Source organism: Scyliorhinus torazame, chromosome 5 (assembly GCF_047496885.1).
Source record: "Scyliorhinus torazame isolate Kashiwa2021f chromosome 5, sScyTor2.1, whole genome shotgun sequence".
NCBI lineage: Eukaryota > Metazoa > Chordata > Chondrichthyes > Carcharhiniformes > Scyliorhinidae > Scyliorhinus > Scyliorhinus torazame.
This window is the reverse complement of record NC_092711.1, coordinates 223,972,829-223,990,200: the sequence shown is the minus strand read 5'-3', so window position 1 is coordinate 223,990,200 and position 17,372 is coordinate 223,972,829. Positions and strand designations below refer to the sequence as shown.

At 49.5% G+C, this 17,372-nt stretch overlaps 1 protein-coding gene across 5 annotated transcripts in view; it reads left to right on the top strand.

Annotated features, from left to right (window-relative positions):
• lrch2 (leucine-rich repeats and calponin homology (CH) domain containing 2) overlaps positions 1-17,372 on the top strand; it is a 198,834-nt gene that overhangs the window by 113,663 nt on the left and 67,799 nt on the right. For 3 of the 5 annotated variants that reach the window (XM_072505173.1, XM_072505172.1, XM_072505170.1), the window contains one exon: positions 6,151-6,199. In XM_072505173.1, the coding sequence (XP_072361274.1) occupies positions 6,151-6,199 (49 nt within the window). The remainder of the gene's footprint in view (positions 1-6,150; positions 6,200-17,372) is intronic. The other 2 variants (XM_072505174.1, XM_072505171.1) reach the window with 1 other exon arrangement.

The window sequence follows — 17,372 nt, the reverse complement described above, 5'->3', positions numbered from 1 at the left end:
TAAGCTTGATGTGCTTCAACCTCCTTGTGCAAGGTGATAATGGAACTCGTGCTTCTATTTCATGAATATTTCAAAGAAAGTTCAGTGGTTCAAGAGGACAAATTTACAATTTTTTGGTTGAAGGTACAATTGCTATATTTGAGGCATTTTTTTTTTAAATTCAAAAAAATATACTTTATTCATAAAATTTATCATAAGCATTACAGAGCATTTCGAATTGTCTTGACTGTACATTTCCGTCAGAGCTACACATTGCCTTGACTTTCTTCCATTCAATTTTGATATTATTATACACATATCACTCTTTACATTACAATTCCTTCTTAAATATTTACATTGTCATGTTTGTTTTATACATTGGAGTGTTGGTGGCCCAGACCGAGGGGGGTTTACACTGTTACCCGCCCCTCGGTGTACATTTGCTGGAAAGACCTTACACAGTGGTCTTTCCCCATTGCGCCTTGGCGGCAGTTTCCCCAAGCTTGAGTGCGTCCCTCAGCACGTAGTCCTGGACCTTGGAATGTGCCAGTCTGCAACACTCGGTCGAGGACAATTCTTTGCACTGGAAGATCAGCAAGTTTCGGGCAGACCAAAGAGCGTCTTTTACTGAGTTGATGACCTTCCAGCAGCAGTTGATATTTGTCTCGGTGTGTGTCCCTGGAAACAGTCCGTAGAGCACAGAGTCCTGTGTCACAGATCAGTTCGGGATAAACCTTGACAAATACCACTGCATCTCTCTCCAGACCTTCTTTGCAAAGGCACATTCCACAAGGAGGCGTGTGACCGTCTCATTTCCCCCACAGCCACTCCGAGGGCAGCGTACATTGGCGCAGAGCCTTCGGGTGTGCATGAAGAATCTGACAGGGAGGGCCCTTCTCACCACCAGCCAAGCTAGGTCTTGGTGCTTGTTTGAAAGTTCTGGTGATGAGGCGTTCTGCCAGATGACTCTGGCAGTCTGCTCAGGGATCCATCCAACGTCCTCCACGGTCTCCTTTTCCCTGAGGGCCTCGAGGACATTATGTGCTGACCACTGCTTCATTGCCTTGTGGGCAAAGGTGTTTTTCTTCAAAAACTTTTCCACTAAGGACAGGTGGTACGGTACGGTCCAACTACTTGGAGCGTTCCGCAGCAATGAGGCCAGGCCCATCCTTCGTAACACCGGGGACAGGTAGAACCTCAGTATGTAGTGACACTTGGTGTTTGCATACTGGGGGTCCACGTACAGCTTGATGCAGCTGGACACAAAGGTGGCCAACAGGATGAGGGAGGCGTTGGGTACGTTCCGCCCTCCCTTCTCCAGAGGTTTGTACATGGTGTCCCTTCGGACACGGTCCATCTTGGATCTCCAGATGAATTTGAAGATGGCTCGAGTGACTGCTGCGGCGTAGGGTCGGGTTATGGGCCAGACCTTCGCCACGTGCAGTAGCACCGAGAGTACCTCACACCTGATGACCATGGTTTTGCCCGCAATGGAGAGGGAGCGTAGCTCCCACCAGCCCAGTTTCTGCCTTGCCTTTGCTATGCGCTCCTCCCAGGTTTTGGTGCACGCCCCAGCAGCTCCGAACCATATCCCCAGCACCTTCAGGTAATCTGACCTGACAATGAAGGGGACAAAGGACCGGTCGGCCCAGTTCCCAAAGAACATGGCCTCGCTCTTGCCACGGTTTATCTTGGCTCCCGAGGCCAGTTCAAACTGTTCGCGGGTGGTCAAGAGCCTGCGTACAGACGCAGGATCCGCATAGCCCAGACCAGCTGATTCACACAATTGATGGAGAGGATAAGCCAATAGTTAAGTTTCAACGTCATGCGTTTACATGAGGCTTGGGATAAAGTCCAACCATCAATTGCAGTTTGATGCAAGATGTAGCCAGAATGTGCATGATGTTTGTGGGTTAAAATCCAGCTGATAATGAGATTGTTAACCTTCCAGATAATATGGACTTTCATGCAGTTTATGCAAGTAATTTCGAGGAGTTAGAACCTCACAATAAAACATTGTGGGATAAAAGACAATGAAAAAGCAAGTAACCTGTCAATGAAAATCTTAAGAAAAGCATTTGGTTTAACTGATATTGCATAGTCCATTCAAGACATGGAAAGCGATTTTTGTTTAGCATACTGTTTTTTAATAACATCAGGTGTGCAAAACAAGAGATAGTGATACTGCAGGAAGACTACCGCAAAGAACCTTGTGTTTACTGATGATTGTTCTTGTGAAGTTGGGCAATTTTATCTATGCATATGGTAGTGACTGGGAATACCCAGGAATGTTCAGTGTTGATCTCATGCGTCCGAAATAGGAAAATATTAAATTTCCCAAAGGAACTAGCCCAGGCTTTTGTCGGCACAATTGCTTGCAAAAAATAAAAATGCCGTGAAAAATACAGTTTTGATACCCTGGGAAATGGCCAGTTGCTACATTCAAGAGGCAATTGGATACAAACTTGAATAAAAATGTTAACTGCAACAAAGGAACGTTGAGATGGGGTTAGATTAGAAACACGCTGAATGTTCTGTCCTCTGCTGATGGTCATTCTGCAGGCTCAGACTCCACAGACAGGAAGGGAATGGGTGAATGGGGCAGCGCAGTGGTTAGCACTGCTACCTGACGACGCTGAGGATCCGGGTTCGATACCGGCCCAGGTCACTGTCTGTGTGGCTTTTGCACATTCTCCCCGTGTCTGTGTAGGTCTCACCCCCCACAACCCAAAGATGTGCAGGGTAGGTGGGTTGGCCACGCTAAGTTGCCCCTTAATTGGGAAAAAAAGAATTGTGTACACTAAATTTATTTTAAAAAGAGGAAAGGGATGGGTGTCCACCAGGCAGGTAGTGCAGGCATCTCCTGTGGCTATTCGCCTATAACACAAATATACCACTTTGGATGCTGTTGAGGGGAATGGCCTCTAGGGAGATAACAGCAGCCAAATTTGTAACATCACGATTGGATCTTCTGCCCAGGCGAGGAGTAAAAGGCATAGAAATGTATGAGTCATAACGGATTCAATTGTGAAGGCAATAGATAGACCACTGGGGTCAGATGGCTTTCTGGTAGAATTTTCTGAACAGTTTTTGCCAAAGTTGGCGTCTCATCTCCTGGATATGTATGATGAGTTGTTGGCGAGAGGAGAGTTGCTTCCATTTCATTGATCCCAAAGAACGATAAAGACCCATCTGTGGGTCTTACAGGCCCATCTCCTACTGAATATGGGTGTGAAGATATTGGCTGAGATGCTGGCGAGGTGGTTGGAAGGGTGTCTCTCTGAGGTGGCCTTGGAGGACCAGACGGGGTTTGTTAAAGGGTGGCAGTTGCCAAGCAACATAAGGAGGCTGTTGTATGTGGTAATGACCCCATCGAGGGGTAGAGTGCTGGAGGTTATCATATCAGTGGATGCAGTGAAAGCATTTGACCGAGTAGAAGGTGGTATCTGTTCAAGGTACTGAGGAGGTTTGAGTTTGGACCGACGTTTGTTTCATGGGTGCGATTGCTGTATGCATCTCAAATGGCGCGTGAGAAGACGAATGTGATGAATTTGGAATTTTTTAGGGGAACACAGCCCCGTTGTTCGCATTGGCTATTGAGCTCTTGGCGATTGCGCTGTGGGCTTTGAGAGTGGTAGGGCATCATTGTATGCGGATGATTTATTGTTATATGTTTCAAACCCTGGGGTGCATGGGGAAAATAATGGATCTTCTGGGGAAATTTGGTGCACTTTCTGGGTATAAACTGAATGTGGCAAAGTGAGGTATTTCCAGTGAATGCCCAGGGGAGGAGTGTGAATTTGGGAGTTCTGCCATTCAAGGTGGCCAGGATAATATTTTGGTATCTGGATATTCAGGTGGCCCACGATTGGCTCACAATGCATAAATGGAAACTGGCCAGTCTAGTAGAGGAGGAGTCAAAGGAGATTTGAAGAGGTGGGATGCCCTCCCGCTGTCCCTGGCGGGGAGGGTACAGACCGTTAACAATGAACGTTTTGCCGAGGTTTTTCTTTATTTTACAGTACCGTACAATTTTCCTTCCTAAGATCTTTTTCGAGAGGATGCATAAATGAATTTTTGAATTTGTTTGGGCAGGCAAAACACCCAAGATTCGGAGGACCTTAGCTTTGCAGAAAGGACGGCGGTTGGGGGGGAGCGAGGGGGAGGGGAGGTGGAGGGAGGTTGTCCCTCCCAAACCTGTAGTAGTGAACTGGGGATTGAGCTTGTGTGGAGGGGCCTGGAGTGAAATAATGCACCAGATTAATTCAACCTCATCCTGTGCCAGGATGAAGTTTATACAGTTCAAGGTGGTGCATAGGACTCGTATGACTCTGGTCTGTATGAGTGTGTTTTCCCGGTGGTGGAGGATGTGTGCAGGAGATGTGGGAGATGACCGGTGAACCATACTTGTATGTTCTGGGGGTGCACAAAGTTGGGGGGTTTCTGGGCAGTGGTTTCTGAGACCCTGTCAGAGATATGAAAATGAAATGAAATGAAAATCGCTTATTGTCACAAGTAGGCTTCAAATGAAGTTACTGTGAAAAGCCCCTAGTCACCACATTCCAGCGCCTGTTCGAGGAGGTTGGTATGGGAATTGAACCGTGCTGCTGGCCTGCCTTGGTCTGCTTTCAAAGCCAGCGATTTAGCCCTATGCTAAACCAGCCCCATAGTGGGGGTTGATTTTTGGGGTTTGGGATTTGCCGGAGGTGCTGGAAGAGGACTGATGTTATGGCCTTTGCCTCTCTGCCCAATTGCGAATCTTACTGAGTTCGAGGTTGGCAGCGCCGCCAGGGTCCTCGGTGTGGTTGGGGGATTTGTATGCATTTTTAAGATTGGAGTAGGTCAAGTTCGCTCTCTGGGTCAAAGCAAAGAGGGGTTTTATGTACGGTTGAGGCTCTTTTTGTCGCCAGCGGGTGGGGTGGGTGAGGAGGGAAGGTAGTTTACAGGAGAAAAAGGGGGAAAATTGGCAAACTCTTTGAATCCTGTTTATATTGGGTTGTTGTATATGTATGTTACTGATTGTGTTTGGAAAAAGTTATATTTTTAAAAGAACTAGGGGTCATAGTTTGAGGATAAGGGGTAAACCTTTTAGGACTGAGGTGAGAGAAATTTCTTCGTCCACAATTTGGCAGATAATCTGGAAGTCACTACTACAGAAAGTAGTTGAGGCCAAAGCGTTGTTTGATTTCAAGAAGGAATTAGATATAGCTCTTGGAGCTAAAGAGATCCAGGGATATGGAAAGGAAGGTGGGATCAGGGTATTAAATTTAATGATCAGCCATGATCGTAATGAATGGCGGCGGATCAGGCTCGAAGGACCTACTCCTGCTTCTATTTTCTATGTATGTTTCTATGTCAAATAATTACTTTCAAAAGGACCTGTTTCTATCTGACCTTGCCAGCCTAGGTAATGGCTTGCATTTGTATTACCCAACACTTTTGGGTAAGAACGTTGACCTTCATGCTTGAGCACTGATTCCTTTGCATTTTGACCAATCTGTTCTAAATTTAAGAGAGAGAGCATTTATTATCTTGGCGTCATTGCTGGGGTACCCATGATTTTATTATGAAGTAGTAGCATCAAGATTTATTGGATTTAATGTATATATGGTTTTTGTGTATTTTATGTTACAAATGCAATTACCACAGATGTCGGCACATAAGTCAACTGTTGAAGTCTTGAAATATTCCTCCAAAAGTTGGGATTGACTTATACGCCAAGTATAAAAGTGAACCACCAGCTGTGGCTGTTAGTCATTTTGAAATGTGAAAAAAAAGTTAATTCTTATTCAATTAATGTGACAGTTTATTGAATAAATTAACTGTGCAAGGATACTTTTAACCACAGTTAAAAGAGTTTTAAAGCCCGTGAAATTCATTGTCACCGGCACCTGATGCAAAGAGTGGACATGTCTTAAACTCCTGTGCAACTCTATTATGTAACCTGTAACATCTGCTTCATTCCCTATCGGTAAATAAAGCATGCGTGCAAAATTGAATGACTAGCCCGGGTATAGCATATCGTGGTTGAAAAGCAGGAGGCTGACGGCAGGGCAGTTATTTGTATGCTGAGTGCATGCAAAAACATAACTTCTGGAGCTGGAAAAATACGGTTGTCTTGTGCACTGGGTCCACTTCTGTTGCAAAACTTAATTTTGTCTTTTCTTCCAGTAGGTCAGCAGATAAAGTAACATCACCAGGATCTCCATACAGATGTCGGGTAATGGCCTTTAGCATTATTTTTCCATGTATTGCTTCAATAAATCTAATTCTAGAATGATTTTCCATTTCTGTTGGGTCTGCTTCAGTTTTGGTTGAGGTTGACCCTGAATCTTTAGCTGAGTTGCCTGCGTACCTGTGTCTGGGTGAATGGCTGAGATGATCTGGTCAAAGACTTTAAATACCTGTCAGATTTTGGGCTTTAAACTAAATAGAGCGGAGGTATAGTTCTGGAGAGGGTATACGTAGGCTTTCAAAACAAAAGAATATGGCGGCATAACAAGATGACTTTTTAGGTAAGATGACAACGGTGAGAGTCTACAGCCCCCCCCTAACAGTAGCTATACTGCAGGACTGAAAATAAATCAGGAGATGATGAGATGTAAAAATGGCAGTATACTAATCATGGGGACTTTAATCTTCATGTGAATTAGTAAAAGCAAATTGGCCGAGGCAGTCATGAGGAAGAATTCATAAGCATGTATTCTTGACAGTTTTCTCGAATAAAATGTTGTGGATCCAAACGGGGATCAGGCTATTTTGGATGTAGTGATGTACAATGTGGTAGGTTTAATAAACAATCTGAGTAAAAGATCCCCAGGAAACAGTGGCATATCATGGAGAGCATCGAGGATACCGCTATCGAGATATCACAGCTGTCACCCCTACCTTCCACCAGCGCAGACGCACCATCTCAGTGGGCAACATTAATGGATAGGCCTCTGGGGCACAAGCACACAGTTGCTGATGCACCTCGGGTAGAGGCAAGCACATCTAAGGTAGTCCGCAATCGGGGATATGCTGGATACCAGGACCCAGCGGGGTCCCAGTCAGGTGCCGAGCCTCTGGACAAGGTGATCCCAGAGCTGATGCAGATGCTAGGACCCAACGGTGACATTCAGATGGGGCTGTCATCGAAGTTCTGACGAGTGTATAGCCGATTGGAGGAGTCCCAAACCCAACGGGCGCAGGAGATGGGTGGCGTCAGCAGTGGAAAGCCTGAAGCACGAGGTCAGCGTAGAGTGATGGCCGACAAGACGTAACTCGGGCGGTGCTGACCATTGCTGAGGGCCATGACATTCTGTCTCAATGGCTAACGGACATACCCCAGATGCAGAAGGACATTGAAACGGCGCTGCAGAGCATGGCCCAGTCACTGAGGAGCATTGCGGAGGGCATCAATAGCATGGTGCAGGCAATGGGGAATTGCCAGGGCTGACAAAGCTAGATGACTCCAAGGCCTCTGGAGTTCACTCCAGCTGCTCCTCAGTCCCATGGAGACACTCAGGGCCCTGTTCAGAGGATGGGTGTGAGCTCACTGTCAGCGGAAATATAGGAGTCAGACTTTGGCATAAACTGAGGAGCACCTGAGCTTTCCTCACAGCGAGTTATCATCACTCTTCTGCCTTTTATATTGATCCGCTGACAGTGTTGACACAGGCCCATTGAGCTGATGTTACACAGACCGGCATTGTGGTGGACTTGGTCTAGCTTAAATTTGATGTAGCCAGATGCCCGGGCATACAGGGCATCCCTCATCTCACGGATACACTTCTGGGCTGTAGCTTGTGAAATGACGCACAATATCCCCACTCGAGCCCTGGAGTGAATCAGTGGCAGAGAAGTTCAGGGCTGCGGTGACCTTCATGGCCACCGGGAGTGAGTGGTCTTTCTCCTCCATAGGGTGTCAAATCCTCAAGGACGTGGCACGTGTGCCGCATTACCTCTTTGTTGAGACAGAGACTTCTGTGGCACATGCTATCCATCATCTCCTCAAAAGACCGGACCTCTGTGCACCTTGAACCGTCGTCGACGTCCCCCTCTGCTTCCTTCCTCTGCCTGGTGGGCTTCCAGGTCTTCAGAGTGAACAGCGTTCTCCTGCATATGGGGTGCCACCTCCTGTCTGCATCGGCCCTGTTGCCTTCTCTGGCCACCTGGGCAGCCCCGAAGCACTGCGGGGACTGCCTCTGCGGGACTGACTTAATCAGACATATTGCAACATCTGCCAGGAACAAGAAGAAAAGTGACCGATACTCAGTTAGAGCTTCCACCATGAGACATTCAAATCCCTCCAGTCTCCTCACCCTTGCATGTCCCGCTTTCTCCGAGTGCCATCCACCAAGCTGGTTGTTCTGGAAAATCATGCTCTACACACTCACCCCCGGTCACAGCAGGAGCCCCTCGACCCCAGATCCTTGCCGGGAATACTCGGAGAACCATGCTCAGACACCCTCCCCTGATCCCCACATACACCCTTTGGTCGCTGGGACATCCCAAGTGCTGAAGCCCAGCTTTGAGTGTTTGATTATTGGCTGCTGCCACTCAGGTGCTGATGCTTCTACAGGTCTTGCAAAAGTTCAGATTTCAAAGTTTGATTGAAATGCGATGCAATAATCATCATCTGAGACGTAGTACGTGTGTGTACCCACGAGAATCCACTTGAGAGCTGTGAAGTGCTCTCATAAGCAACAGGCCAATTCCTTATTAGCAGTAGCCTTCAGCTTTGCAGCAAGAGGCTGCTCACAGTTAAAGAGAGTTACAGTGGACTTCCGGTGACGGCGGGCAGGAGGCGGCCGCACAATGGAGGGCTCCCGTTTGGGAACGGCATTTTCGGGGCTTTAAGCCTGGTCCCAGGGTCCACGGAGGTGGCAAAAGCAGGGAGAAGGCACAGAGACGGCGTAGTGAAGGCACAGTGAAGAAAAATGTCGAGGGTGAGCAAAAAAACGTCCGTAAAGAAAACAGCTGAAGGTCCGTCAGGGAGTGAAAAGGTCACCGCGGGGTCACCAAGGAAAATGGAGGCTGGAGCACCAGGGGAGGCCGCATTGCTTACGACTGAAGAAATAACTAAGGTGATAGCTGCGGAATTCGAAAGGCAGTTTACAAAATACATGGAGCCAATCAGGAAGGAGATGAGAGCGGTTTTGAGTGTGCTGGTGGAGGAGGCGATTTTCCCTGGTGACGAAGGCAGTGGCGAGCGCAGTGGCAGAGGTGCGAGAGCAAGGGGAGGCGCTGAAAGGAAGTGGAGGAGACGTTATTGCAGCACGGTGATCAACTTGGCTCGATGGGGAAGGAGATGCGGAAGGTGATAGACATTAACAAGGATCTGCGAGGAAAAATGGAAGACCTAGAAAACAGTTCCAGGCGACAGAATTTGAGGATTGTGGGGCTGCCCGAAGGAGTTGAAGGACTGAGGCCAACTGAGTATTTTGCCGCGATGATGGCAAAACTATTGGGGGAGGGGAGGATCCCTCCCGATATGAACTGGATCGGGCTCATCGGTCGTGGAGGCTTGTACCAAAGGTGAGTGAGCCGCCAAGGGTAGTGACTCTGTGCTTCCGTAGATACAGTGTGAAGGAGAAGGTCCTGAACTGGGCCAAGCAGAAGCGGGTGGTGCAGTGGGCTGGAGCTTGTATACGTTTATACCAGGATTTTATGGTGGAGCTGGCGAGGAGGCGGGCTGCCTTCAACCAGGTGAAGAGGGCACTGTACATTAGCAAGGTGCAGTGCGGCATTGTATATCCAGCGAAGCTGAGGGTGACTTACAAGCTCAGGGACTTTTATTTTGGAACGGCGGAAGCAGCGGAGGAGTTTGCGAAGGCAGAAGGACTGTGGCAGAACTGAGAAATTGAGAAATGGCCATGTGCCGATGTAACTGTCATGACTCATGACTGTCTTTTCTTCTTCTTTGTTTCACTGCGTGCGGGTGTATGGGCTAAGGGAGCCAATGTTGTCTATATTTGCACAAGGGAAGTGATGGGACTTTCACTCAAAATGAGGGCTCTTTGGGGTGTAGGTGGATATGCAGGGTTTGTGTGCTAAAAGGGGATTTCTGGGCTTTCCTAGGGCCGGGCAAGGCGGAAAGGGACCCGGGCGGGGGCCAAACCGGCCAGTAAACGGGAGTGAGGTGGGGGGAGGGGCTGCGGCCATCGGAGCCTGACAGAACAGGGTCCGAGTGGTCTAGCCGGGGTGGAAAGTTGGGGGGAAGGAACCGAGGTTGGGGGGAAGAGTTTTACAAGAGGCAGTGGATGGGAGGAGTTGGAGAGGGGGTGTTTGTTTACAACTCTTGGGTATCGTGTACTGTACTCTTTCAGAGGTTGGATGGCGTTGAGTGTAGGGGGGGGGGGGGCGGGGGGGGGGGGGAAGTGGACTCTAGGTCAATGGTGACCATGGGCGGTCCTGGACTTTTTCTTTTTCTCCTTTGTTTTTTGTTTCCACCGTGGGAGGGTTTGTTTTATTGGATGCATATATTGACAGGTGGGCCGTTTGGGGTGGTGGGAGGATGGGATCGTTGGTATTGTTAAGGGGATTGATTTTGTATTTGTTACCGTTTGCTGTTTGTGGGTGGGGTGTAAATTCTGAAGCAAAATGTGAAAATGGAGAATAAAAACATTTATAAAAAAAAAAAAGAGTTCTAGTGACCGTCAGAATATAACCAAGTACAGGGCTCAGCCCTGGAAATGTTTTGTTGAACAGGCAGCAGTTGTAGTTGCCTCTGTCATGGGTATCCACAATATTTAAAGATGACCTGACGGTCTCAAAGATTAAAAGCTTCTCTCCTCTCTCCTCCCCCCCCCCCCCCCCCCCACCAGCCCAGCGGTGACCCCTGACCTGGGATGCTTCAGTTCACTCCCCTCCCCGAGCACTGGGCTTGAAGCTCCAGCGCCCTTGAGCTGCATGCCGGAAAATGGAAATGGCTAATCATAACTTCAGTACCCCTCAGCATTGCGCCAACTTCATAATTTTACAAAGGAAGGCTAAACGACGCCCATGTGATTGCTCGCTAGGGAGCCAGCTCATTCCAGGGAAGCCGGTTCATTTTACTTCAATCTCGCTATTGATATAGAAATTAGTGCTAATTTGGCTCAATTTATGCACGCCATAGTTGGGTGTGATCTGGAACTTGCCATCGGGAGCGGGCCGTTTAGATTGCAAACTGATTTGCGCCTGCCGCAAATCTCGATTTGGCTTTTCTGGCTATTTAACTGGCGTGCCCAGATCCATGGCAGAGACACAGCGCTGGTTAAATTGCAAGCTTGTGTGATGCGTTGGGCTGAGTTCACCAGTTTTTTGCGATCTTGGGCCGAGCAGTTGCCATACCAAGCTGTGATGCAGCCAGGCAGGATGCTCTCTTTGGCACATCTGTCGAAGTTTGAGAGAGTCCATGCAGACATGCCAAATTTCTTTAGCTTCTGAAGGAAGTAGAGACATTGTTGAGCTTTCTTGGCTGCCGCATCAACGTGAGTGGACTAGGACAGACTGTTGGTGGTGGTGACCCCCAGGAAATCTGAGTGGTTGTTTCCCTTTGTGGAATGGTCTAGGACCAGAGGGCATAATCTCAGAGTAAGGGGTCGCTCATTTGAGACCAAGATGAGGAGGAATTTCTTCTCTCAATGAGGGTAGTGAATCTGTGGAATTTCTTACTGCAGAGAGCTGTAGAAACTGGATCGTTAAGTATGTTCAAGGCTGAGATGGAAAGATTTTAAGTCAGTAAGGGAGAGTTATAGGGAAAAGGTGGGAAAGTGGAGTTTAGACCATTCATGACCTCATTGAATGGCAGGGCAGACTCAAATTGCTGAGTGGCCTACTTCTTTTTCTTATGGCCTTGGTTTTTCTGTGATGTCATATTGCCTTGCATTGCAAGTAAAAACTAGTTTCGCAGAAGAAAATTTTAGATATAGTAAACATTTTGATTCATAAAATATCTGGATTTACGAGATGTATTAAAGAAGTCATCTGAAAATTGAGACATGTGGATTCACAATCCCAGAGTGACTGGGGAGCTGAGATCTACCCATGCAACAAACAATGATTGTGTTAAATATTGGGAATTCAAAACTTAAAAGAAAAACATTTAGTTTGAATATCAGACTGACAACGTTGATGTATTAGAAGTTTATTTCTGTACTTGAGAAGAGTGAAAATATCACCCCTTACATAGACTAGATTAAATAATTGGAATTGCAAATTAATTAGGCAATTGTTATAACCCCCATGTATCTTTGGGGTGGGAACAATTAGCATCCCCAGTGAACCTGGCAGAATACAAGCTCCCCTGTTAAGGGAGCGGGGAATCTCTAAACAATGTATAAATGTATGACATATAAAGCCGGACAGGTAGGCAGACCGAATTGGGATCTTCCGTTTGATTTATAGAATAGTTATTGTGGGCAAACCAGTTTCTTTGAACTACTCGGCGTGGATTCCTTCGTGGCCGTACAAAAATAGCGATGAGGGTTAAACTGGATATTATCAACGCTGCTACACTATCGGATAAGCCACCTCTTGATCCCTGCTGGATAAAGATTGTAATTTTCTCTTCATTATGCCTCTGTTCGGATGGTTAGATGTCTTTGACACCAGCTTGGAAGGCAGGAATCTGTATGCGGGGCAAATGCACTTCTTTTTCAGAGCAAACAATATCACGGAGAATGATCACCAGTCATCTTGCGCATATACATTCGCAGTGATACGAAGCCTCACGTACCCAGCGACATCTGACATGCAAACCTTCAATCAAATAGTAATGCTAGTGGGGCAACACTGTACAGCTGTATAGTTTTAATGTGCAGAGAGGACCCCAGGTGAGTCCGTCGCCAAGTATTTGTCCACTATGCGAAAGGTTGCTGAGTTTTGAGAATAAGGCACTGCCCTGCAGGAAATACTGAGACCGTTTAGTATGTGGCATTAACAATGCAGCCACCCAGTCCCTGAATCTACAACAAGCAATACAAATTTTACTGTCCCTGGAAAGCATAGAGCCAGAGAGAAATAACGCTTTGGGGCGTGCACCCTCCCGGCGCAGGACCCTTCCCAGATCACTACCCTGCCCTGAGCACCGTGAAGGCGAGAGCACAGATCACACCCCAACCAGAGATCCAGGCACCTCGGTAAAGGCATGCGTCAGCCTAGTGCCCCTATCTTCCAGCTAGATGAGCCCGATGAAGATGACTACATGCAGTTAAATTGTGTGGCGGTGCCCTGGATTCCTCCCATAAGGATTGTGATGCAGGAACTTCCGGTCCGCATCGCCGCATGTTTCGGCAGCTCCCGCGACAACGGACTTTCGGGCTCTCCAGAGGAGCCCCAACGGAGCTTTTTTCGAATTAATCCCGTGTGGGAAGGTGCAGTGAGGTCCCCCCTCACAATATATGGCAGAGATCAGCGGTGGAACGACGAGGAAAGAGGCCCTGGAGCAGAGACCAAAACGAGGGGAAAAAGGCAAGATGGTGGAGGGCAGAGAGCGAGCAGCGTGGGGGCCAGACCAGCAGGAGTTCCTCAAGCGATGTGTGGAGGAGCTGAAAAAGGAGGTGCTGGCACCAATGCTGTTGGCGATCAAGGGGCTGAAGGAGACCCAGAAGACCCAGGCGGTGGAGCTTCGTGAGGTGAATGATAAAGTGAATACCAACGAGGACGAGATCCTGGGCCTGGCGGTAAAAATGGAGGCACGGGAGGTGGGCCGAGAGAATTGAAGTCTTGGAGAACAGGTCGAGGAGGAAGAACCTCCGGATTCTGGGTCTTCCCGAAGGAGTGGAGGGAGCTGATGCCGAGTACGATGCTCCATTCGCTGATGGGTGCAGAGGCCTCTCCGACCCCCCTGGAGCTGGAAGGGGCTCACCGGGTCCTGGCGAGGAGACCCAAGGCTGATGAGCCGCCAAGGGCGATAGTGGCAAGGTTCCATCGCTTCGCGGACAAAGAAAGTGTGCTGAGATGGGCCAAGAAGGTGCGGAGCAGTAGATGGGAGAACGTGGTGATCCGAGTATACCAGGATTGGAGCGCGGAGGTGGCAAAGAGGAGAGCTGGCTTCAACTGGGCCAATGCGGTGCTACATAAAGAAAAAGAGTCCGGTTCGGCATGCTGCAGCCTGCGTGACTGTGGGTCACTTATCAGGACCGACACCATTATTTTGAAACGCCAGAAGAGGCTTGGACCTTTATTCAGACTGAAAAACTGGACTCGAACTGAGGGGATGTGATTGTATATGGGGTTGTAAATATGGGTAAAGAATATTTCATGGGTGGGATGATGGATGGGGTTGTGGGTAGAGCTCTGGTTAAAATTCCTATAATTTCCTTTTTTCTTTTCTGTAGACAAGATGATGATGATGGGGAATGTGGGCGTTGGTGCTGGAGGGAGGTGAGACTCGGGGATGAGGGAACTGGGATAATGGCCACAACAGGAGCTGCGCCATCGGGGGTGGGGGTGGTTCAGGAAAGCGCGGGCTTTTTCCCGCGCCAAAAGGTGGGGGGGGAGAGAGATGGAGGAAGGTAAGGAGGAGGAGAGACTCCCACACTGGGCAGGTCAACGGGAAGGCGGGGGAAGCCGGGGTCAGCAGAAGTCAGCTGACTCACGGAAGTAATATGGGGGGGAGCAAAAGAGCTAGATGTGGATCTAGCGGGGGGGGGGGGGGGGGGGGGGGGGAGGATTCTAGGGTTGCTGCTGCACTGTCCGAGGGGGAACTGAAAATGGAAGAGGTGGTCGGGGCGGAGGTTCCCCGCCTGGGGGACTGGAGGGTGCGGGAGGCGCGAGCATGGGACTGGCCTAAGATAGGTGATGGCTAGTCGGCGGAGGAGGGGGGGGGGTAGGTAGGTAACCCCCCAATCCGGCTGATCACGTGGAATGTGAGAGGCCGAAATGGGCCGGTAAGAGGGCCCGAGTGTTCGCGCACCTGAAGGGACTGAAGGCAGACGTGGTCATGCTTCAGGAGACACATCTGAAGGTGGCAGATCAGGTCAGGTTAAGGAAGGGATGGGTGGGACAGGTGTTCCATTCGGGGCTGGATGCGAAGAATAGAGGGGTGGCAATACTGGTGGGAAAGGGGGTGTCGTTTGAGGCCAAGAACATAGTAGCGGACAAGGGAGGCCGATATGTGATGGTGAGTGGTAGGTTGCAGGGGACGGAGGTGGTACTGGTGAATGTATATGCCCCAAACTGGGACGATGCTGGATTCATGAAACGGATGTTGCGGCGTATTCCGGACCTGGAGGTAGGGAGTTTGATAATGGGTGGGGATTTTAACACGGTGCTGGACCCAGCATTATATCGTTCCAGATCTAGGACGGGGAAGAGGCTGGTTGCGGCCAAGGTGCTTAGGGGGTTTATGGATCAGATGGGGGGAGTAGATCCGTGGAGATTTGCCAGGTCTTTGGCCAGAGAATTTTCTTTTTTCTCCCACGTGCATAAGGCCTACTCCCGGATAGATTTTTTTGTTCTGGGCAGGGCATTGATCCCGAAAGTGGAGGGAATGGAGTATTCGGCCATAGCCATTTCAGACCATGCCCTGCACTGGGTGGAGCTGGAGCTGGGGGAGGAGAGGGACCAACGCCCGTTGTGGAGGTTGGATGTGGGACTGCTGGCAGACTAAGTGTGCGGGAGGGTGCGGGGGTGTATTGAAAGGTATCTGGAGGCTAACGACAACAGGGAGGTGCAGGTGGGAGTAGTATGGGAGGCGCTGAAGGCGGTGGAGAGTTCATCTCCATCAGGGCTCACAGGGTGAAGAGAGAGGGCAGGGAAAGGGAGAGGTTAGTGGGGGAGATTTTAAGGGTGGACAGGAGCTATGCAGAGGCTCCTAATGAGGGACTACTCAGGGAGAGACAAAGTCTCCAGATGGAGTTCGACCTGTTGACCACAGGGAAGGCAGAGGCACAGTGGACGAAGGCACGGGGGGCGATATATGAATATGGGGAGAAGGCGAGCCGGATGCTGGCACACCAGCTCTGTAAGAGGATGGCAGCGAGGGAAATAGGTGGGAGTCAAAGAAGGCAGGGGAACTACGGTGCGGAGTGCAGGGAAAGTGAATGAGGCTTTTAAGGCCTTTTATGAGGAACTGTATAGGTCCCAGCCCCGAGGGGGAAAGGAGCGGATGCGGCGATTCTTGGATCAGTTGAGGTTTCCAAGGGTGGAGGTGCAGGAGGTGGCTGGTTTGGGGGCGCCAATTGGGGTGGAGGAGCTGGTTAAAGGACTGGGGAGCATGCAGGCAGGGAAGGCCCCGGGGCCGGATGGATTCCCGGTGGAGTTCTACAGGAAGTATGTAGACCTGTTAGCCCCGTTGCTGGTAAGGACCTTCAATGAATCAAGGGAGGGGGGGACCTGCCCCCGACTATGTCGGAGGCAACGATCTCTTTGATCTTGAAGCGGAATAAGGACCTACTGCAATGTGGGTCGTATAGACCAATCTCGCTCCTTAATGTAGATGCTAAGTTGCTGGCAAAAATGTTGGCCATGGGGATTGAGGACTGTGTCCTGGGGGTGATACACGAGGACCAGACGGGATTCGTAAAGGGTAGGCAGTTAAATACTAATGTGCGAAGGCTCCTAAATGTGATAATGATGCCATCGGTGGAGGGAGAAGCGGAGATAGTGACAGCCATGGACGCGGAAAGGCCTTCGATTGGGTAGAGTGGGAGTATCTCTGGGAAGTGTTGAGGAGGTTTGGGTTCGGGGGAGGGTTTATCAGTTGGGTTAAGCTCCTGTATAAAGCCCCGGTGGCGAGTGTGGTCACGAACCGGCGGAGGTCGGAGTATTTCCGGCTGTATTGAGGGATGAGGCAGGGGTGCCCCCGTCCCCTCTGCTGTTCGCATTAGCAATTGAACCTTTGGCCATAGCGTTAAGGGAGTCGGGGAAATGGAAGGGGGTGGTTCGAGGGGGAGAGGACCATCAAGTGTCGCTGTACGCAGACGACCTGTTGCTGTATGTGACGGATCCAGTGGAGGGGATGGTTGAGGTAATGCAAATCCTACGGGAGTTTGGAGACTTTTCGGGCTATAAGCTCAATGTGGGAAAGAGTGAGTTCTTTGTGATCCATCCGGGGGACCAGGGAAGAGGGATAGACGACCTACCGTTGAGGAGGGCGGAAAGGAGCTTTCGATACTTGGGGATTCAGGTAGCTAGGAGCTGGGGGGCACTGCACAAACTTAATTTGTCACGGTTGGTGGAACAGATGGAGGAGGACTTTAAAAGGTGGGACATGTTGCCACTCTCGCTGGCGGGTAGGGTACAGTCGGTTAAAATGGTGGTCCTCCCGAGATTTCTTTTTGTATTCCAATGCCTCCCAATTGTGATCACTAAGGCCTTTTTTAAGAGGGTAAGCAGGAGCATTACGGGATTTGTGTGGGCGAGCAAGACCCCGCGGGTAAGGAGGGGGTTCTTGGAGCGTAGCAGAGATAGAGGAGGGTTGG